This window comes from Balaenoptera acutorostrata, chromosome 12 (assembly GCF_949987535.1).
Source record: "Balaenoptera acutorostrata chromosome 12, mBalAcu1.1, whole genome shotgun sequence".
Taxonomy (NCBI): Eukaryota; Metazoa; Chordata; class Mammalia; order Artiodactyla; family Balaenopteridae; genus Balaenoptera; species Balaenoptera acutorostrata.
The window spans coordinates 81,021,200-81,045,249 of NC_080075.1; the positions used below are offsets into that span (position 1 = coordinate 81,021,200).

At 43.5% G+C, this 24,050-nt stretch overlaps 1 protein-coding gene across 6 annotated transcripts in view; it reads right to left on the reverse strand.

Moving 5' to 3' along the window:
• Positions 1-6,468: 6,468 nt before the first annotated feature.
• KCNS3 (potassium voltage-gated channel modifier subfamily S member 3) overlaps positions 6,469-24,050 on the reverse strand; it is a 33,739-nt gene continuing 16,157 nt past the window's right edge. For 2 of the 6 annotated variants that reach the window (XM_057558320.1, XM_057558321.1), the window contains 3 exons: positions 23,915-24,025; positions 17,388-17,579; positions 6,469-8,471 (listed from right to left, as the gene is read on the reverse strand). In XM_057558320.1, the coding sequence (XP_057414303.1) occupies positions 6,940-8,415 (1,476 nt within the window). In that variant the 5' untranslated portion in view covers positions 8,416-8,471; positions 17,388-17,579; positions 23,915-24,025 and the 3' untranslated portion in view covers positions 6,469-6,939. Of the gene's footprint in view, positions 8,472-8,809; positions 9,201-17,387; positions 17,580-18,638; positions 18,692-23,395; positions 23,591-23,914; positions 24,026-24,050 lie in introns of those variants that run through there. The other 4 variants (XM_057558323.1, XM_057558322.1, XM_057558324.1 and 1 more) reach the window with 4 other exon arrangements.

A 24,050-nucleotide genomic window follows, 5' to 3' on the forward strand; every position in this document is an offset into this window, starting at 1 on the left:
CCCAGATGCCCATTCCACCACACCATGGGCTTCCTGTAAGCAGGAGCTGTGGCCTTTGCACCAGTATATCAGAATATATATATGCATATATATATGTATATATATTAACTATAATATTAAATATAAATATATATATTTATTAGTAGAGCCCTTAATAAACTTTTATTGAAAAAATGAAATTGGACATCTGGCAAAATCATAATAAATAATCTGGGTTCTTGAAGGCAATCACCCAGAATAAGAGCTCTAGGGTCCTCTTCTATCAACTTGGGAAGCTGCCGCAAATAACGACTCAACTCTACAATGTCTCTTGACCACCAGGAGCAGCTGCGGCAGGCTGGTTAGAAGAGGGGACAGTTATACTGGAGGTCCCAGGAATATGCAAGGGAAGGATGACCCATTTAAAATCCTATTATACATCACGCATTATCTTAGATTTGACCCTGATGTTAGTGGATAACCCTTGCTATGAAGCCTGGAGTGAAGTCTGATCAGGCCTACATCAGTCAGCTGAGCTCATGGATTCCAACAACCAGAAATGTCCAGGTTTCTCCCTGCAGGGCTTTCAGCAGGTTGGGCTGATCCCTGGCTGGCTGGGGCTTGGGGTTTGCCTGAGAGGCCGGCTGGGGTAGGTTCACATTGAAAATGGTCTGAAAATGAGGAGACAAATCGACTGAGGGGATGAGGGCAAACTGAAGTGAGGAACAGAGAAGTCGTTTGCCAAGATCCAAGGGCAGATGACGAACAAAAGTCAAAGCTGAGAATCAGGAGCCAGATCACACCCAGATCCATCGGAAGCTGGAAGGGGCCAGTAAAGAGGGCTTGAGTCTATTGCTGTGAACAAGAGGGCCTGGGTCGATGGCCGTGAACTTGCAGCTCACTTCCGTGGGCTAAGCAGTCAGGTTAGCCTGGCGGCAAAAGGTATGGCAAATGTGAACCACTCTTGCCCCCATCCTAACATAGCCAACCCCCTTGAGAACCTGGAAAGGATTCAAATGTCCTGGCCTTTGCAGATCCCACCCCCCCAGCATGGCAGTGAATTATATCTGAGATGGCTCTGAAAGCTTTCTCTTGCTGGGCAATGGGAAGGATGAAGATGAGGATTGTGAGTGTGCTGACCTCCCACGATCCATCAGGGCCTGTGACGTCAAGGACTGTACGCCATGACTCTTCCTTTACTTCTGGAATCTGTTGGGATTGACCCAGGGAAGAATGAGCCGAGCGTCTGACCCGGGGGGCCTTGCACTCAATTCAGTCCACAATCAGAACTGCACGTGCTGGAGTCATCACCATCCATGGAGAGAATCCCTTGCAGGAATAGCTTTGCTGACAGAATTTATGAATCCATCATTAGCTCTTCAGAAACAATGAGCCTATTTCTTGCCAGCACTCAGGCTTGAATGCATGTGCTGTGTGTGCTGACAAACATCTTTTACAGTTTATAAATACCATAGCACGTGCTCCCTACTCCAATGGGAACAGATCCGGCTCGCCTGCTGCAGACAAGGCGCAATTTCGTCAGATAATTGCTACTGGAAAAAGAGCTCTTCGTGTGCTTCATACATCTGGGCTTGCAGCACCATGGAACTTCTCAATAAAATGTATACTCATGTTGGTATCTGGCAGGATTCATTTGGAAAGAAGGCTGTGTTCAAATAAAGCTGCACAAATCTTCAGGAACCATGTTCATTGATTTTTTTTTTAATGATGCAGTAAAGTCTGTCATTGATACACATGTAGTTGCTTCTCTATCTTCCTTATAAGAGAAAAGGGCCTCATGATAGCTTCTTACTATGCAGTGTTTGTAGAACATGCATGAAGCATTTTTACATCCTCACAACCATGATCTTGTTGTTCCCTTTTCATACGTTAAGACACTGAGGCTTAGAGAGGTGAAATGACTTCTCCAAGCCCATTCAGAAAGAAATAAGCAGATCTGAATGCAAACAAAAGGTATTCCGACTCCAGATCCGACGCTGTTTTCCATCTTCAAAGCCGTTGCATCTCGGTGACATTTTCTGTTTTCCAAAAACCCTTACGATCCGCTTAAAAGTTGACCCAACATTAAATGTGATTCTTCTGTCTTAGATTTATATTTCTTAATTTTAAATTAGCTTTGGTGTGTTTTCACACAATAATACTTTATAATTTTTCTACTGACACCTGTAAATGTCTTATAGGCAAATTGTGTTTGATTTCATTAATGTACTGCAATCAGACAGAAAATACCAGGTCCTGCCTGGGTACCACTTGAGATAAATCAAAAGAAGTCTTGCACTAAAATAACACGGAAGACCATTTATGGAGTGCATATTATATGTCAGGCACTGCACCAGATAGTTTATATTGATTAGCCAGTTTAATCCTTACACTATCTCTATGAGAAGGTTGGTACCAACCCCATGCACAGATGAGAAGACCGAGACTCAGAGAGGTTAAAGAGTTTGTCTATGATTACAGACCAAGCTAGAATTAGAACTCAAGCTTGTCTGACACCAAAACCCATGTTCTTATCCAATGTTCCTTTCTCCCAACCAATAAGATGCATTATAGTCACATAGCATTAAAATTAAGGCTTCTTAGTAACAGTGTAACTTTGGTGTAGTTGGCTGAATATTGGCCCCTAAAGATATCCAAGATATCCAGGTCCTCATGCCTGGAACCTGGAACTGTTACCTTACAGGGCAAAGGTACTTTCCAGCTTTGATTAAATTGAAGATCTTGACATGGGGAGATTACCCTGAATTATCTGAGTGGATCCTAAATGTAATCACAAGTGTCCTTATAAGAGGGAGGCAGGGAGAAGTGCGACACAGAAGAGAAGGCGATGTGACCACATTGGCAGAGACTGGAGTAATGCATCCACAAGCTAAGGAATGCAGGCAGCCATCAGAAGCTGGAAGATGCACAGAACGGAACCATGCCCGGAACCTCCAGAAGGAACCAGCCCTGCCAACAATTTTAGCCCCTCAGACTCAGTTCAGACTTGTGGCCTCCAGTACTGTGAGAATGAACTTCTGTTGTTTTAAGCCACCAAGTTTGTGGTAAGTTATCACAACGGCCACAGGAAGCTATTACTCTTGGGAAAGTTGTTTAAGCTCGCTACTAAAATACCTACCTTCATTTGGATGTTGGTTAAATTGAGTAACACTTAATAAATATTTTATCTTCTTCTCTTACCTTCCTGGAAAAAAACTGAGTAAAGTTTTCAAAACGGGGATTCTTTATAACAGGAGAAGAGAGCTCAGAACAGAAACTGAACAGCTGAAAGGACACAAACATTCCTTATTCATGGACAGTCGTAGTTGGTTCCACACTCAGGGAGTGTGAAACAAGGACAAATGAATTTTAAGCTGCTGTTGACAACATTTAGGTTAAATGTAAGCTGTAAGGTGTGTTCTCTGAGCCTCTAGAGATTTTTAAATCTGGAGAAAACAGTTATGTGTCTCAGGTAATTTGAAGGTCTAAGCAGAAATCATTTCAATTACTTCCTGAGCTTCCCTGCTTTCCTGTGACTCTTTAATTCATGATTTGTAGAAATTCTTACCTGAACCAGGTGTTTAGAGATGCCAGGTAACTGGAAAGTCATGGCTCTGCCATACCTTCTAAGACTGGATCATTGACAGTATTGAGAAATTACTGTTAATTTTTAGTTTTACTGATGGCTTTGCAATTGTGTTTAGAAAAAGTTTATTCTCTTAAAGATACTGAAATACTTATGGATCCAATGATATGACTGACAGTTGCTTCAAAATAACCTGGGGAGGAGAGGAAGTGAGTCGAGGAAGAGATAAAATAAGTTTCTTATGAAATGGTAACTGTGGGTCCTGAAGAGTAGGCACATGTAGGTCACAGGGTAGGGACAAGGAGTTTGAAAGAATTAAAAGACAAAACTCTGCGAAGTGGCCTGGTCCCACTGGGACGAATGCACCCCGGTGCCTGGGACTGAGCAACTCATGTAGAGGCAGCGCCCATTAGGTCAGCTTGCCTGGCTTTCTCTGCTCTCAGCACCCACTCCATCGCCAGCATCCCTGGGTAGCAGGTGTTCAGCCACTGACTCAGCCCCCCTCACAAGTAGGACCCCGCGATCTCACCATGCGGGAATGACCAACAGGTGACCTGCGTGCATCGCGGTAAAGCCGAGAGACATAGACACAGAAGGCACTGCAGCTCTCTTGCTACAGAGGCCTAATGATGTGGCATGAGTTTTGACTGAAGAGCATGGCAGGGACTGAGGTGAGGTCCTGGGGGAAAGAGTTCCAGCTGGCCAAGCCCAGAGGGAAGCCACTCGCGCCACTCACTCCGCACGCTCTCAGGTGGTCCGGCGAGCTGCCTCCGCGAATTAACACGCAATACCGGCAGAAACACAAGTCCCGTACAGCTGCGACCTTGCAAGAGCTCAGAGTACAAGGATCCAGGTTTGGAAGCTCTTCTTAAGGACCCACAAGCTGAGAGACATTCCTGGATTCTTGTAGAACCACAGGTTTCCCGCTGTTTCTGCCACTCGGGGGCAGGGAAGGACCCTCAGAGCCTGTTCCAGCTTCTAGAAAACTCTGCCCTGTCAACAAATGTGTCTGCTTTGTGAGTCAGGAGAGGGAAGGTACATAAGCCAGCATTTCCCCTTTCCACTCACTTCCCGGAAAAATCAACGTCGGCCAGAGTTTATTGCTTTTTATCTCTTCAGATGAACGTGGCCCTGACGCATCCTTAAATCCACTCCTGAACCCAGGAGAGCAGGGGGCAGTGCCGTGTTCAAGGCACAGGCTCTAGAATCCGGCTGCTGGGGTTCTAAGCCCAACTCTTACTCCCTGTGTGAACTTAAGCCATTTTTCCTGTGACCTGGTGTCCTCATTTTTTTCTTTTAATTTATTTATTTTATTTATTTGGTTTTGGCTGCGTTGGGTCTTCGTTGCTGTGGGCGGGCTTTCTCTAGTTTTGGCGAGCGGGGGCTACTCTTCGTTGCGGTGCGCAGGCATCTCATTGGGTGGCTTCTCTTGCTGTGAAGCACGGGTTCTAGGCGCACGGGCTTCAGTAGTTGTGACTCGCGGGATCAGTAGTTGTGTCTCGTGGGCTCTAGGGCTCAGGCTCAGTAGCTGTGGCGCACGGGCTTAGTTGCTCCACGGCATGTGGGATCTTCCCAGACCAGGGCTCGAACCCGTGTCCCCTGCATTGGCAGGCAGATTCTTAACCACTGTGCTACCAGGGAAGTCCTGTGTCCTCATTTTTAAATGGAGACAGTAATAAAGCCTTGCTGCTAGGGATGTTGTAAGGAATAAATGAGATTATATAGGTAAAGCCCCTACATAGTAGCTTATTATTATTATTGCTGTTGCTGTTATTACCATTACTATTGTTATTACTATTGCTATTACTATTACTATATAAGCAGTCTTCAATTACTTTATTACTATTTGGGAAATCTTAAATAAAACTGGCTTCCAAGTTCTACTGCCATGCTTCAAAACTATATTTATGCCAACATCAAAGGCACTTGGGGAAAAAGAAACTTTTTTTTAAATGGGCAGGGAATGACACACATGCATGTAATAAACCTCCAGATTTAAAAATAACTATAAACCCTGTTCAGTTGTATCCATCTCAGAAGTCAAGAAAACATTAGAAGGGGTGATGAGTCAAAAGGTTACCTTCATCAGATAACCTACAGAGAATGTCCTTCTTTCCACAAAACCCATCTGCAAACATAAACATTTGGATCATAAATCCACGTGGCTCTTCCATTCAGAAGATCTCACGGAAAGAACCCAGTCTGACAGCATGAGTTAGAGTCGCCATACATCTCCAAAATTAAGATTTTAGCTAAATTCTCTCTGCCTGGGATAGAATTGCTGTCACTGCTCTGGATATGAGTATGTATGTCTTTCGTTATGAGGGGTAGAAACATAAGAGGCGGACATGACTGCCTCTCAGGCTATTTTTAAATGTTGGCTCATTTCACAGCTGCTGGCATAGCTTTGTTCAGTGATTTAAGTCTCACTCCTCTGGCCATAGTGAATCACATCTGTGTTTGTACAGCATTTCTCCTTTCTTCCATTCACTGAATGTATGTCTGCCTGTGAGTGTGTAAGTTTGCTCTGCTCTGCATAATTTTCAGGTGATGAGGTTTTATCTGAGCAGTAGAAATTAGAAAATATAGACTGGAAACATATCTGTAAGGGCACATGTTTCATGCACATATGCCAATTTGAGCATGTCCTAAACATGTACATGCATAATCAGCTTACACCGGACAGTGTGTTTTAATCATGAACGTGATCCTCCCACTTGCCAACCACTACCAAGTCTACTGAACAAAAGAACTAGCCCACTGTTGATGTGTATCCAAAATTCAAAAACACACAGAAAGGGCTCTTAATGTGTGCCAAAAAGAGCTTTTCCCTCCCAAGCCAATTGTGAATATACTGAAATATACTCACTTGATATAAAAACATACGACCAAGACATTCTCCATACTGAATTAGGCAGTTTATTAGGCTCCTAATGTCCATGTTTAGAACGTGAACATGGATTGACATGCATCGTCTCATTTTGTGGATCTTACATGCATGTAGTCTTCAGTCAGCTGGGCCTTTGATTCTACTTGTCAGTAATTGACAGTTAGCTCAATGTGAGTAAATGATAAACACAGAATGATACGTAAGCCGTAGCAAGAAATCCCACCCAATTCCATCTACCTTTTGTTTTTCAAAAATCGTATCACAACTCTCTCTTGTAAAGAATAAATTTCAGAGCAAGGCATTTAATTCGCCTCACTGAAAAAAATAAAGACGTTTCTATCATTTCAGAGCAATGAAATGTCCAACTATGGCTGAGAAGTACACCCTGAGAATTAAATGATTTTAATGAACCCACTGAGGTTTATAAAGCTGTGTTAACCTAACATCGGTAAGGGATACGAGGTACAGGCACAAACGTCCCGGCTCATTTTGCCGTGCAATTCTCCAAGGATGCCATGTTATAAACATCCTCGTTGTCTTCGATGCTTGAAGCGTCTGTGGCATCGGGGTCACTCACCACGATGCCCACAGAAGAGAGACTGGTGATGAAGGCATGCATCCGCTGGGCATAAATGTCCCTAATGTTAAAGTAAGGGAGCTCATGACACTCCTCTGGTGGGCCCTCACTACACTTGTCCACATCGATGTCCTTTTGCTTCTGGTAGTACTTGGAAAACTTGTTGAAGATAATGGTGATGGGAAGGGCCACCACCAAGATGCCACAGATGATGCACGTGCTGGCGATAAGCTTCCCAGCCAAGGTGACTGGGTGGGTGTCTCCGTAGCCCACGGTTGTCATGCTGATGGTGGCCCACCACCAGCAGACAGGGATGCTGGTGAGGCTGGACGTGTGGTCATCTTTCTCCACAGAGTAGATAAGCACAGAAAAGATGGAAATGCCCACCGATAGGAAGAGAAGCAGCAGCCCAACTTCGTGGTAGCTATGCCTCAGTGTGGCACCGAGAGACCGAAGCCCTACCGAGTGCCGGGCAAGCTTGAGGATGCGGAAAATCCTCATAAGCCTGAGGATCTGGACCACCTTGCCCATGTTTTCGATGTCCTCACTCTCTTCCTTCTTGGTGTCTACAGCCAACGTGGCATAAAAGGGAATAATGGAGACGAAGTCGATTATGTTCAGAGGGTTTTTCCAGAATTTCTTCTGACAGGGAGCAGCAACTACCCGGATGGCCAGCTCGACGGTGAACCAAGCGATGCACGCGATCTCGACGCCTTCCAGCACGGGGTCGTCCACCTCCCCGTCCTCGTTCTGGAACTCCGACATGCTGTGGACGCACATGGCCACGATGGAGGCCAGCACCACGCTCAGGGAGGAGATGGCGATGAGCTTGGCCGACAGGCAGTAGGCTGGGTTTTCCATGCGAAGCCAGATCTTCTTCCGGAGCTGACCGAATCGCAGCTTGTCAAACTTCTCCAGCTCCTTCTCGAACAGAGACGACTCTTCGAACGAGGAGTCGGCACTCACATCGTTGCTCTTCTGGTCCCAGCCCTTGTCGTGGTTTTCCCCCTTGCGTTCCTGGTAGCGGTCCCTGCAGCAGGAATCGAGGAAGAGCTCGTCGATGCCCCAGTACTCGATCTCCTGGCAGAACGAGAACGCGCACAGCTTCTCCATGACGTGCAGCTTCCCCGTGTAATAAAAATTCAGGACGTATCTGAACAGGGAGGGGTTCCGATCGAAATAGTACTCTTTATCGGCCACGCTGTAGTCATCACACAGCTCCAGGATGGCCTCTTCCGAGTGGCAGCTGAGCAACTTCCCGAGCCTGGTGTGAGGAAAGCGCAGGAGGGTGCTCTGGTCGATGGACTGTTTAAAGCCCCCCACGTTCAAGTTGACAAGTTCCTTGTCTTGTCCAGGGCGATGGAAAATCTCACCAAACACCATGGTGGATACAGGAGGCGGAGAGCTGGCTGGGAAGGGAGACGGAGTTCACGCTGGACCTGGAAGGAACATAAGACGGCATTTAGCCCGGTCCCATGCAGCTAGCCGTGCCAAGCTTATTTTTAATCTGCCCTTTCCAGGATGATGGGCTACATTAAAAGCAAAACAGAAAACGGGGTGAAAAAGAAAGAATACGCTATCCCCTTTTTGATTAGAAGAGAATCGACACAAAACAGGGTTTTGGTTTTCGTTTTTTTAAAAAATGGGTTTATATATCCATTTTTTGGAAAAAGACTGCCATATAATTTGTATGAACCCCAATTGCTATTTCTCTATTTTTTAGCCATCCAAAATTACCTCCCACTCCCCCAAAAGCAATGCATTTGGGATCACTTACACAATACAAGCATCTCCAGTCTCAACCACGAGCCTTCCTCATTTGGAAATGCTCAATTCAGACATGACAGGCTATTTGCTGCCCGGCTTGTAGCTCATCTCTCCTGGCCCCTAGGGCTTGGTCGTGCACCCTCGGGAAGAGCTCTCTCCTCTGCTCTGCACCTCGTCCGCAACCGACACATCCCTGGGGGCTCAGCTCAGCTCTTACAAAAGATGTAGGTTTCCTCTTACGCTCCAATGTTTCACTCCGTTTAGAAAAGGCCCTATTCCCCACGTTTGGATGTGGACAATCAAGAGGATATAATTATCTCCCTGTCCGTAAGTATCTTAAAAGATACAGTTACACTTCATGGGATGGGGTTTCAGGTACATCCACAAGGGAAGAAACTGACTTAGGGAACCTTTTCAAGTTAACCCACACTATCAGTTTCCTGCCACAACCAGGCTCCTCTGCCACCTCCTCCCTCCCTTCACAGTCTCCCACGCACTCCCAATCTATGACACCCAAGTCTATACCGGCCCAGCACATACAGGCTATTTTATTCTTTTTTTTTTTTTTTTTTTTTTTTTTTTTAAAGGATTTTCTTATTTATTTATTTATTTATTTTTGGCTGTGTTGGGTCTTCGGTTCGTGCGAGGGCTTTCTCCAGTTGCGGCAAGCGGGGGCCACTCTTCATCGCGGTGCGGGGACCGCTCTTCATCGCGGTGCGCCGGCCTTTCTCTATCGCGGCCCCTCCCGTCGCGGGGCACAGGCTCCAGACGCGCAGGCTCAGCAATTGTGGCTCACGGGCCCAGCTGCTCCGTGGCATGTGGGATCTTCCCAGACCAGGGCTCGAACCCGTGTCCCCTGCATTAGCAGGCAGATTCTCAACCACTGCGCCACCAGGGAAGCCCCAGGCTATTTTATTCTTGACACTAACCGAGATGTACCAGAACCATTTCTCAGAGAGAAAATAATAGATTTTGACCATCACCCAGTAGAATGACGCTTCTCAGAGCCAATGATGCAAATAAAAGTAAGGTAGGAAACTGTCATATACGGACTTCCAACCGAGTACTAGTAGATGTTTTGTTTTTATTATGTCTTTTAATCCTTCCAGTACTATAAGGTAGGTGTATAGGAAAATAGATACTCAGAGAAGTTGAGTAGAGCCACGATATAAACCCAGGTTGGATTAACCCCCAAGCCCATGCTATTTCCACTACACACATCCCCCCCATCCCTTCCTATTTCCTTTCCTTATTATAATCTAATAACCCAATGTGGGAAGTGTTATAACAGAAATGAGTCAAGCATCTTTGGGTTTATTGAGAGAAGAACAATGACCTCTGTCTGGAGAAGCTTCATGGCAGAGGTTCTATTCAGGTCAAATGTTAAAGGTGTAAGCAGAGCTGAGCAAAGAGGGAAAAGGACATTCCCAACCGAGGGTATCAAAAGGTGGGGACAAGCCAGACTGTAAAGAGACTTGTGTATCAATCTAAAGAGTCTGGACTTGATCCTGTAGGTAAGACCACTAAATCATCTTAATCAATAAGTGGGCATGGCTATATTTGTGACTGTAACTTGGAAAGACCCCACTGACAGCAGGAGGGAAGATTGCTGGTGGGAATGGCTGGAGCCAAGGAGGTAGGGCTTCGATAGAATAGGTGAGAGGACCCAAACTCATACAGCAGTGGTGTATATAAAGTGACAAATTCAAAAGTTTATAAAGTGGAATTGACAGGACTTGGTGATTGATTGGAAGGAAAAGATAAGGAAGTGGAAAGTCAAAAGGAGGATGTGTTTTCTACTCTGCATTAGTGGGTGACATCATGAGAGGAAACATAAAGGTGAAGTAGGAATTTCTTGCCCTTATGTTTATGGAAAGCCAAATCTGTCGGCGAGACAAGAGATTCCTTCTCTGAAAATGACACTCCAGAGGACGCAGCCTGAAAACACAGCCCTCTGCCATCCACCCTAGGAGGAAGCCTAGCGTCATAAGGAATACATGGCCATTTGCTCTGGACTCACCAGCACTGAATGTGTTCCCATGAAACCAGAGACCTCAGCCTGGCATGGCAAAACGCTTCATAGATTTGCTGACCTCTTTAAAAGACTTGATTTTTTTCTGCCGCTGCTTTCTATTTTTAGTTAGAGATCTTCTCTGAAGGGCCTAAATCAGAGCTTACGGCTTGGTCCAAATATTTATGGAACCTCAGAAAGCTTTCAGAGGCTTTCATAAGCCTCTGAAAGCAGGCTTATGCTCATGGCAAGTGGAGTAGTAAAATGTTCCAAGGAACTAGTTTTAGCTAAGCTAGCATTAAGGCTTTAATGGGCATTATCTCCTGGTGGATTGTTTTTTATCTCCTTGGCTCTCCTGGAAACCCACAATGGTAGAAAGCCACTGTCTGCCTTCATGATACTACCTGCTCAAGTCAGTCTCAATCAGAGAGTGCCATCCATGTCCTAACTGTTTCACAGTCACTTCTCCAAAGAACAATGTTATCAGCCATAATATCCGTCTTCTTGCTCTGTCCTCCTTGCTTTGTATTGACTCCATGCCAGTAAAAGAGAGCCCATTCTGAGGTCCACTCATTCCTCAAAGTCTAATCACAAAAGCAACACACATCATAAAACCAGGGGTCTCTTGCTGTGGGTCTTTCAGAAGAAAGAAAAAGGAAAGCATCTCTGGATCAGATCAAATACTTCAGCTCAGAGGGCAAGATGAGATTCTCTACGTCACGGCGGCCAGAGTACAGTGTTGATTTCTTTGGCTGTGTCTGGCCCATAGCAGCCTATGGAGGGCAGGGAAAAAGAAGACGCCCACCTTTACAGACTGTAGCAAGGTTCCCTTACATACAGCTAGTCCCTGGCCAATTACAAACAGTCCTTATATCATTTGCTCCTCACTATTACCTCGGGATTTTGCAGATGAAGAAGCAGGATCAGAATAGATGAATGGGCATCATGCAGCTATTAAGGGTCAGAGCAAAACCCAAGCCAGGGCTCCTTAGGCCAACCCCTCTGCTCTACAGCGTGCTGGCTCACACATCCAAAGTGGCATAAGAAAAGCAGATACTGAACATCATTATTTACAAGATTCCTATATTCAGGCCAGCATTTATTTAACAGCCATCATTTACTCCCATTCAGAAAATACTTGCTGCATCGAAGGTATATCTATATATATTTAATATATATTTATATATAATATATATTTTATATATGAAGTTATATGTAAATGTACCTATAAAGGGATGTATATTATATACACATATACTCACACTTAGTGTGAACCATATATATATATATATATATATATATATATATATATACATATATTTAACTATGCACACACTAAATAAAAACATGGGTCAATTCCTCTACAAGTGAGAAAAACTTCTCTAATTGTGACTAAAAATACAGAAAAAAATAACCAAAAAATTTTTGATTACATAAAAGTAAAATTTTTGGTATGGAAAAACATGCCATAAGCAATGTTAAAAAAGAGAATACGGGAAAAAATATTTGCCACTTACATCACAGACAAGTGGTTAATATACCTAGCATGTAAAAAGCTTTAGACAGAGAAGAAAAAAGAGAACAACAATATAGAAAAACGGACCAGATATGAACAGATAGTTCACAGAAAAAAAGCAAATGGGTCTTAAAACAGGAAAAAAAAAATGTTCTACCTTGCTCATAGTAAGATAAATGCACATTAAACTTATGGTGCAGTATCATATCCAATACCAAAATGGAAAAAAAATCCAAAAATTGGGCTACATACTCTATTATCAAGTATATGGGGAAGCAAACACTTTCACAGACCGGGAATACAAAATGAAAGGGAATCTTATGAAGGGGAATTTGGACATATCTAGCAAAACTGCCCACAAAATAGGAGAAAATATTTGCAAATCATATATCTGATAGAGGTCTAGTGTCCAGAATAGAATTTAAAAAAAAAAACTCTTACAACTCAACAGTAAAAAGGCAAATGGGCAAAGGATTTTATAGACATTTCTCCAAAGATATATAAATGACCAAAAAGTACATGAAAAGATGCTCAGTATCATTAGTCATTAGGAAAATACAAATCAAAATCACAATGAATTACCACTTCACACTACTAGGATGGTTATAATCAAAAAGTAATAATAATACAATATTGTTTTGTGTCATAATACAATAACTGTTCGTGAGGATGTGGAGAAATTGGAACCCTCAAGCATTATGGGTAGCCATTTTGGAAAACAGTGAAAGAATGATAGAATTAAAATCTCACCATTTTGCAACTCAAAATGAAATAATGGATCTGGGCAATGATCATAAATGGCTGCTAAAACCCAGATAAAAAGCTGATGGGGAGCTTCATAACTGGTACATCAGAGGAGCAATGCCTGAACCCATTGATCAAGCCTGGTGTAACAAAAAGAGACAACAAGATAGAATGTGCCTCCTGATGGAAATATATACACAATTCGGAACTATACCAGCCCCCAAAACGTCAGACCTGAATTTGATCTAGCCTCTAGATCTACCAGTTGAAGTAAAATAGAGATTTCAGAGGAACACGTTCAATGACACTCTAGGGATACAATCAGCAAAAACCACCCTGTGGGAAATTATACAGGACACACGACATGGATCAAATACATGACATATCAAATAGATCCAGCGTGTGGCTTTGTATGGATGCTGACTTGAGCTAGCCAAATGCTTTTAAAAATACATATGAAAATCAGGGACATGTGAACGCTAAACTAGACACTTGATGACATAAAATGATAACTGTCAGTTTTTCAATGTGCTAATGGTATTGTAATTATGCTCTCAAAAAGAATCTTTATCTTTTGGAAATATATACTAAGATCTTATGGATAAAATTATACTACGTTTAGGATTCATTTCAAAATAATCCATTGATGTGGGTTTGGGAGGACAGCATGGAAGCACTGACATACAAGATGGCCATGAATTAATAATTACGACAATCGTCGCAGCTGAGTGATGGGTACAGAGGAGGCTAATGCATTATTCTATTTTTGTACATGTTAAAATTCTCCATCAACAATGTTTTAAGAAAAATTTACTAAGCACCTTTTTGAGCCATGCGCTGTGGTAAATGCTTTCATATACACTATTGTGCACCTTTTAACTCCCAGAATCTCAAGCAGTACCTCAGTGTAAGTATCCCTGAATGACTGAATCATTTCATTTAATTCTCCCGCAGTCCTAAGGGGTAGATCTTATACCCTGTGTTGCAAACAGGGAAATCTGAGGCTCATAGTTTAGCCAACATTATACAGCTTTTATAGGGCAAACTCTTTCCACTATGCCTCAAATATGAGTATTTAATTTTTTTTTAAGTGGGAGGAAGGAGGGACTGGTTGATCTTCAATTTTGCATCTTTTATCAGTCATCCTCATGAATGAATGCTATATTCTTTGGTAGGAGATTTGGTACTAGCATGCCAAGGACACATGTGGTCTCAAATCAGGCACATCTGTGGGTACCAAAGGCATCTGGCCACAAGGTAGAAAAATCAAATGCTATTTTCATTCTCTTCCTCAAGAAGAGCTTCGGTTCATTGTATCAATCCTCCTGCCTACTATCAACCCAAATCACTCACGGTGAGAACACCATATACTATATGTGGGCACCTTGTTCCTCTTGGTATTTGTAAGATTGAAAAGAAAGAACAGATGCCAAAAATCCAAGATATTCTCTGGCAGCTTAAAAGAAAAACCACATTGATCCACTTCTCTCCAAGTGGCACCCATAAAGCCTTTCCAAAGCCATTAACCTCTTAACCACTCTCTTTGCTTCATGCTTTCAAAATCACTTTAAAAATACTCTCAAAACTGTGTCTTTTCAAGGGTGAGACATATACATGCACACATGTGCATGAGTAGCTTTGACAATGCACTTGATTTGCTCAGAAAAGTAACAAAAGCAAAACAAATACAAGCCACTTGTACCTGCTTTATTGGGCAGAACCACTTTTTAAAATCAATTCCATAAAAGTAAACAAAAAACCTTGATTCTTTTTTCCTTCCCACTTGTCCAAAATCTACATTAGTCCTAACATGAAATCAAAAAAAAAAAGGGGGGGGGCATACTAAATTGTATTTCTGGCCATGCCATATGAGAATATTCCAAGTAAAACTAAACAAATATAAACAGACTTGAAAATCTAAATTCAATCCACACCCAAGTACTGAGCATCCTCTCACCAGGAACCTTCCCTGGTGATGATCTTCTCCTACAGCAAGCTCCCCGTGCACTGGGGTGGGTAATGTGTAAGGAAAAGAAAATCAGAAGTCCATGTCGGGCTATAGAGGAGCAGAGGGTATAATGAAACATCAATGGCATTGCACGGTCCACCCTGACTGTGAATTTGGAAATGGAAATGCTAGTGGTCCTTGATTCAGACCTTTGTGAACCAGAGTGTTTTTACAGCAGCTAAAATAGCACAATCCTGAGAAAGAAACAGCTGTTTATGAGACATTTAGGAGGACATGTCCAGAGCCAGAGTACAGGACACACAAAACTTCAAAGAGCTTGCTGTATTTAAGTCTTTGTTTCCAGGGATCAGCATTTCCTGGGCATCCAGAGCCTTCTACATGGAGCCAATCCCCCCAGTAGCCTTCCAAACGGTTCTTCCCAGCCCAGAGAGGAAGGCTGGATATAAAGTGTGATTCCCACTGGCCAAATAAACAGCAAGGAAACTCCCTCCTGGTCTATTCCACATCTGACATGTTCCAACAGCATTAAGTGCAGCTGACAACACACCAATGGCATAGGCCCCAGGTCGCCCTAATTCAGAACATTCATCACCTAAACCCAACTTTTAAATGTTGAACTGAAAGAAATGAACCCACCAGGTCCCCTTACCTGTGCTGAACTATCAGAAGCAACTAAAGAATAGAGAAAAATGTTAAGACTCCAAAAACTTGTGCTTGAGTTACCACTCCCCAGCTACATGACCTTGGGTGGGAGATTCTTGATCTACAAAAGATGATGTACACACCTTGATGATACAATAACAAATGCAAAAGTCTTTTGAAAACACAAAGCATAAGATACATGTAAAACCTTATTCCAAAAATAAGACATTAAGGTAACAGTATCCCTACCTCCCCTTTCCTGCCCCTACTTACTCCCTTCCCTCTCTTACCCCCTCCACCTGGACCAGTCATAGTAGGGTGGTACTTATTCCCTCTGGACTCTATTTAGTGTGGCCGATCCCCTCTGAAAACTCCAGGGATCCCTGTAATCCACGCAGCTCCTCTCCAAGCAGGAGGGCTGCTCAGAGGGCTGATTCAGTGAGACAAAAAGCCAGAAATCTCTCCTACTTGTAAAAAGCAAAGAACCACAGGTGAAAGATTTTCAACCAGAAACAGGAAAAATGTGGACTTTGCCCCAAGAGGGGAGCCTTAACTCTGCAGTAGCTCCATCTGAGTCACAGCTCCACCTGAGTCATGTGACATGGAGGGACGCACATACAAGCGGCTGTCAGAGTGACATTCTGGTGTCCAGAAGAGGGAGTTCTGGAGCATTTGAACGCACCTACGCCAAATTAATAGTTCGCCCCTGCCCCTACTTGTCGGCTCTGCTCACCTTTTCCCACAGCCCTGCAGGTGCATTTCTATTTGAGCCCCTACCACGAGGGATTAGAGTGTTTTTACAGATCTCTTTCTCCTCCACAAGTCTGACCATTGCTGTCACTAGACTCCAAGCTCTTCTGCAGAGGGGACCATGTCTCATCATCTCCACAGCCCTTTATGCTAATTTCTGTCCACCGTCTAGTGAAAGACACTTTTATCTGGAAGAATTAACAAAAACTATCACTGTTTTTGTGAAAGAGCCAGCAGAAGGATCTAGATCAGGCATGGTGAAATGAAATGCTTCCAGTGGCCAAACAAGTAAGTTACACAAACGAAGTGGTCAGGTTGGGGACTGTGGTGAACCACCCATGCTTGTCTAAGTGGCAAAGGCGACTCAGCACCAGAGTCCTTTGTGGGAACAGAGGGCCAGTCTAGGTGTATCTTACAGTGTTCCCGGAAAACCCAGAAATCCTGCTTTTTACGTGGTATATCTCAACTGTCATTAGAATTGATCCAAAAAGTTTTTAACATTATGTGGCTCAAACAAAAATGTAGCCCCCGGGCCAGGCACTGCCCATAAGCCCTCCATCTGTGACCTGAGTGAGATTCTTACCAACCCCAGCTCTATGCACCGATTTCAAGCCAGACTGACTCAAATGGACACAAATGGAACCTTGTCACAATAACAGTAGGGTCACTCCCTCAAGTCTGAACTGCAAACAACAAAAGGGGGTGAGCCACATGGATGACAGAATCTTCCACAGTTGACCTGCCATGTCCCCCAGGACAACCGCAGCCCCAACCTTCCAGTCTGGCACTCTCCCTTTCTCCCTTAGTCATCTGCCCCAGCTGCCCAGTGGATTTTACAGTCGGAAGAGTCTCCCTGACGTCTGACTTTCATTTCTGTCACTGCACTATAAGGTGTGTTCTCCCCTTGCTTTGATAAGTAATGGTGTCAGAGAAAACATCAGAGAGGCAGCGCTTACCCTTGCGGTGTTGATGTCACACACTCTGCCCTCATCCTGCCCCGTGGAATGTCCATCGTCATCCAAGAAGCTCCGCCCTTCCTCCTTCACTGGAAAGTGTGGTGCACAGAGGCATTTAGTGACCAAAAGGAAGAGAAGAATCCTGTTCTCTGGTTGTACTGGCCAAAGCAGTCGCTGGGAAATCACTCTCACCTGCAGAAGAAAGCATGAGTCAAGTTGTAACTCCAAGGGGAAAACACATACAAGAAGCTTTATCTCAGACTCAATGTTCTGGGTGTTTTACTGATTAGACCCATATCTTAGAGCCCCATCTAACTCTCAGGGACCCGTCACTCCCGCTGGACACGTGGCTACAGAGACATCAGGAAGTGATTCACAGCCACTTTCAGGCCCCAGGACCCTCAGATCTTGACTGGAGTGGACACATGGGACATCTCCACTGACCCCAAGGCCAAGAAAATATCCAAGGATAAAACGAGGCACTAGAATTAGGACTGCAGTCACCTCCCACACAGCTTCTTCTAGGAGCATTATTTTCTTAGCGAATTCATCAAGGATATACTTATAAACCTCTAAATGAGTACCTTTAATCCACATTAGAGACCAAGTTCTGAGTGTGACTGCGCTAATAGAATGAATACTGCCACTCTAATTTGAAATCAATAGGTTTTGAAGGCTGGCCAAATTCCATTTTGCTTCATTTGGCCATTGTCATATTTCACAGATCAGAAATGACTACGGGTGTTAGATCAAAGTTCTCTAGTTAATGTGTGTGTATGTGTGTGTGTGTGTGTGTGTGTGTGTGTGTGTGTGTGATGTATGGGGGAGAGTTAAGTTTGTATCAAAACAAATAAAAGGACAACTTTCAATTTTTCGCTCTGAAAAAAATTAAAGAAAGTAAAAAAAAAACCTTCAATTCCCAACAAGGTAAGCCTTGCCTCACAGTGGCACATTCCCATAGATTTATACTAGTATCTAAGCATCTATCCATTGATTTTCATGTTTTCCAATCAACGCTAGGTTGAAAGGGAAGGAGGAGAAGATAAAGAAGAAAACATTGATTCTGAGCTTCCAAAAGAAGTGAAAGCAGTGCCTCCAGCTATGTCAGTCATTACAAACTTTCATTATAGTTGAAGCTCTGCCCAGCGTTATCCAGGGCATTGGGATTACAACAAGATGCAGTGTCTGCCCTCAACCTCACCCCAGGAGCCCACAGACCCCAAACCAAACAACAAAGTGGAGGTGTCCTACCAACACCCACAGGGCAGTGAGAGGGAGCAAAGCAGGAATGGTTTCCAAGCCGGTCCCAACAATGGCCAGAGCAATCCTTCAGTGAATTTCCAGCTCTAATAGAGATGATAATGAGGAAGGATCCAGAAAAAAATGCAGCATTACCCAAACTGAACTTCTGAGATGGGACACTTGGCAAAAGAGGTAGAGAAATCTCAACAGGGATAAATAAAATCAATTCAGGAGCTAACATCCCTCCTCTTCCTTCTCCACAGACTTCCAGCAGCACCTCAAAGGGTTAGCCTCAGATATTTGTGTTTCACTTGAAATGCAGAAATGTTGTGCCTTTTTTAAAGGATACAGCACATATATATAGGCTTCCTTTCCCTAGCAGACGCCTTTCCAAATGTAGCACATTTTAAAGAAAGGTAAGATTAATCTGGCTAGGAGATAATTAACTGCAAACAGCTTTGATATGACTATATTAATTACTGAAGAAAAAAATTAACAAAGTCCTTAGGCTATTCAGCACTTCTAAGAAACCCCAGCACTGCTGGGCACTGGCTCAACCCCCAGAAGGATGGGGCTGGCCCAGGGACAGACTATGAGGTTAGCCAAATATATCTTTTTTACAAAAACTGATGCCCAGTGGGCATGAATGTCTGATGCACGAATAACATCCCAGGCTATCTTTTTCTCTCTCCTTCCCCCAAAACTCAGAATTCTTGTGCCTTCCCTCATTTCCCATCACCATGATTTCTGTCCAAAAAACTGGATTTTTGGAAAACATGTAAAATTAGTCAGTACCTCTCTACGTGAATTTATGTCAATTTACTTCCTGCATAGGGCATTCACACACTAGGTGTGACCTCGCCACCTAAAATGGTAACTAGCATTTTCCGAGTCCCTACAACACACCAGGAACCTTCCCAAGTGTTTCACACACGTCACCTTCCTCCTCAACCACTGTAAGGGGTAAGTGCTGATATTCCCATTTTACAGGTGGGACATTGAGGCTCAGAGAAGCTGTCTGCCCAAAGTTCCACACCTAATGAGTGCCAGAGACAGGACTCAAATTCAGGTAGGTCTGCCTGATTTCAATTAGTGTAGAAAATCAAGGTCCTCTTTTAGTTGTTGGGGAAACTTAAGAAAGGATTGGTAGAGGTGGCAGAACGTGGCCCAAACCAGCAGGTTTGGGGGGAAGAAAAATGTGTACATCCAACACGTTCTCTCCTTCCTGCTTAACAATCCCACCAAATGGTTCTGTCTCTCTGTGTTCCTATCATCCGTATCAGTGTGCAACTGTTCAAAAAAAAAAAGACTGGATCATTTGTGATTTAGCACTTAAGCAGGTTTCTGACTTTGCTCCGTGATTCAGCAGGATCCTGGCAAAACACATCGAGCTCACTCAAGTATTGCTAGCCTCTGCATAATTCCTCTCGTCATAGGACAAAGGGAGACCCTCTGCGGCATCCTTGGACTCCCCGCTAGCCTGGCTGTATTTCTTGGTGGGTTGACTACAGCCTTCAAAAATGAACAAGATGACTGCGTCCAATACTGAGAGGGAAAAGGTGAAGATTAAGTGGCATATCAGACTCTTTCATCATCCTGAGGCCTGACATCCGATCCTGGAACAGAACGAGGAGAATCAAACGAACAAGCAGACAGTACACAGGAGTGATAATAATGCCCTCCATCCCTCTCCCAGAACTCAGAATCACAGGGATAAAATTAAACTCGAAAATCAGTGCCGGAGAGCTCAAAGCAGACACTCCAAGTGACACTGCAGCCTAGGTCTGTGTCTTCTGTACTTGCAGAGAATCCTGAGAGCACCTGTCATGGCCCTGCTCACATTCTTCTGAAATGTCGTCACCCCAGTGCCACCCAGTAGACTGAGAAGCCTCCATTTAGGGACAGAGTCTTAATATCAGTCTTCAGATGATGTTACCCAATGATGCTTGACACGTTTTTATTGAACCAATTCCTCTCCCCCAAGCCAACAAGACTAAAAAGTAAATTAATTAAAAGAATCAATATGGATAATGAAAGGCAGTGGGTCAGCAATGGAAACAGAGGAGGAAAAGTGTAAAAGATCAAAACGGGTTGCCAAGACCCATTCCAGCACTTCCTAAAGGAGAAGAGTCTTATCCTGAAGACACAGCATCTCCAATGCTGATGTGAAACATCTTGAGTGGAGGTTTAAGACCTCAGAGTTTCAGGTATCACTAGATACCCCAAAATCTCCCCTTGCTCTGATTCCAGGCTCCCTGAGGAACCTGCTAGCAATTTCATTTCCCAGGCTCCTGGCCAACAGACAGCATATAAGCTATGCAGCCAACACAAGCGCCCACTCTGTCCACCAGTTCTATTTATTAGTGGAATTTAATAAGGCAAAAAGAAGTTTATTTACTCACCTTCCTGGGGGTTTCTATTCAAGTCAGCCTCCTAGAGTTTAATCAGCTCTGGGACATCTGAAAGTGAGTTTCTGAAGTTGCAAGTCTGAGAGAGAGCTGACCCCGATCTGTGATAAGGTTACCAGGTAAATGACACCTTGAAGCACGCTCCTGGCAACCAGCTAGCTCCTCTGGAGACATCCTGACCTTGCGAACTTCTACAGCAGGGATCCTCGGCCTCAGCGCTATAGACATTGTGAGGCCAGATAATTATTTTTCCTGGGCGTTGTCCTATGCACTGTACAATGTTGAGCAGCACCCCTGGCCTCTACCCACTAGATGACAGCAGTATACCTCCTCCCAACCCCCCCTGATGTGACAACCACAATGTCTCTAGATATTGCCAAATGTCCCCTCGAGAACAAAATCATCCCCAGTTGTGAACCACTGCTCAACGAGCAGAGTGAAGAAACCTCAGACACCTATCTGGGATCTGGAAGTTCAGAAAGGTCAGAATGACAGATAGTACTAATACTTCATCTGCTGACAGGGGCTGGGGAAATTTCCCCAAAACACTTATTCTTTTAGAATTCAGTCCTGGCATGTCTGGTGTCAGACAAGCAAAACTTTGCAAATGAGGAAAGATAAAAGCAAGGTTAACCTTTTGTTGAAACTCAAAGCATGCTTCACACGACGTGAGTCAGGAGTAAAGGTGAGTGATTTTCTCTGAGAGTCTGTCTTATGTTTGCTAATGTTTTTGGCGCCAGAATAACACACAGGGCCCGTGCACTAATATAGTTTCCAAGATGTGGCCTACTTCCTGTGGGCCATGGTGCTCCTGCTGGCCACACCCACTCCTAACCAAATCTGTCAATCTTGCGGAAACTCATTGATATTCCAGGAAAAGATGCAAATATATATCAGTTTTGTAGTCTCGCCCCTATTCATCATCCACAGACCAATTTTCAATAAAATCAAAGAGTAATGAGATAATACAAATAATAAGAAAAGGTGAAATTTGACCTCACCTCTACCTTGCTTCACTAGTGAGAAGTGTGGTCCAGGGTTTTGCTTAAATAAAATTAAAATATCACAATCAGGCCACCATAATGGGATTTAATGTGCCAGTAAATTATGTTTATATTTAAATCCTATAATCCAAAGCAATCAGAATAATACAACACTGTCTAGTTGATTCAGAAAGTAGATTACTAAGAATATCTCCAAACGACTTAGTTTTTCCAAACTATCAAATTTCAAGAAGTACCTTAAGTTAATATGAAAAATCCTTGAATTAACAATGATTTTTTTTTTCCCTTTATTTTGCTCTGTCCCAAGAAGAAAATGAAAACTTCCCAGGGTCTAACATACTCAGGAATTAAAAATAAATTGATAGGGGTTCTGGTCTTCGGAGAGCAAACCAGTAAGTGCTTTCTAAAGCAAGGCCTCTAAATGACATTTGAAAGGTTAATATAAATTATTTTTCTCTTGGCCATCCAGAATGAGTGAATGCAATACTATCCCCAGAAACCCCAAGGGCTGGAAGCACAGGTAACTAAACACCGCTGTCCTCTTCTCGGGTTCTATTCCTAGATAACCTCCCCTGGGGAACAGAGGGAGGGGGCAGGCTGCTGCTGAGTCACCTCCAAAGACAATCCACAGAAAGAAAGCCCTGTGGAAGGCTGAGCATCGCATAAGAAAAAGCAAAACCACACGGCCACTGACCTTTGCATGGTCCTCCGGGACTGCCACCATTCCACTGGCCCCAGGAAGGAATACCCTGGTTCCCCCCACCTTGCAGGAGTCCCCCCTGCTTTGTGGCTGACCAAAAACAGGGGCTCAGCCTGCAGCCAGGAAACAGGCAAATCAGCTCACCCGGGGGCTTTAGACTCTGTGCTTGAGCTTGTCTGTCCCCACGTTTTCAATGGCTGATGCATCAAACATCTACACTAACACAGTGATAGAATAAGCAACTGAAAGCAAACAGTTCTGGGGGGGATGCAGGGAAAAAAACCTATCATGCAATGATAGTAGCACTGTCAGTTGGTTAAAGGAAACCTTCTGGAGGACACTAGTAATGTGTGTCACAAAATCCCACAGTTTCACATTTTGGAATGTATCCTGAGGAAATAAATCAGACACGTGTCCAAAGATGTAGATACAAGGATGTTCACTGCATCATTAATTATTCATAAGCGTAAAAAGTCAAAGGCAACCTAAAAGTCCATCAGTAAGGGAATGGTTAAATAGATTAGGAGGCAGCCATGCGATGGAATACTCTGTGGCCATTGAAAACACTGACATGAGAGTAAGAGCTCCACATACCGAGTCAGGCCCCGCTCTAAGTGTTTGCATGCCTGAACCCACTTAATCTCACAACACTGGTACAAGTAATATTTTTATTGGATTCATTTTACAGACAGAGAAACTGGTAAATAGAGAAGTTAACTAACTCTCCAGGGTCAACAGCTCTTAAGTGATAGTTTCATGGTTTGAACTCAAACAGTAATGCTCTAAAGCTCTTCTCTTATCCACTGTGCTCCACCGCCCATAGATTCATGAATAGATAGTCACAATATGCTAAGGAAAAGAAGAAGATAATTATAATACAATAGTGTCATGATTCTGATCTTTATAAACTATGTCTGACTTTATAAAATGAAAAAAAAAAATCTATAAGAATATGCACCAAAATGTGAAATGCATTCTCTCTGGATGATGGAATTTGGGTGATTTTTTTCCTTCTACTCTATACCTCCAACATTGTGCAAATTTCTTTACAAGTATTACAAAACACTTAGGAAAAGAGTTATTTCTACTTGAGAACATAAAAGGTCATAAGCAGCCTTGGTCAGTATTTGGGAAGGGAGGAGAGGGAGTGGGGTAGACATTAAGTGAGCTTACAGATCGGAGTGAGACAGAACCCTCTGCCGACGCACTGTGGCATCACTTGTAGGAATCATAAGCTTCTGCTGTTCATTCCCGTCTGCTTCAGGGCAGGCCCTGTCCTGGGAACTACGGAGAACAAAACACAACATGG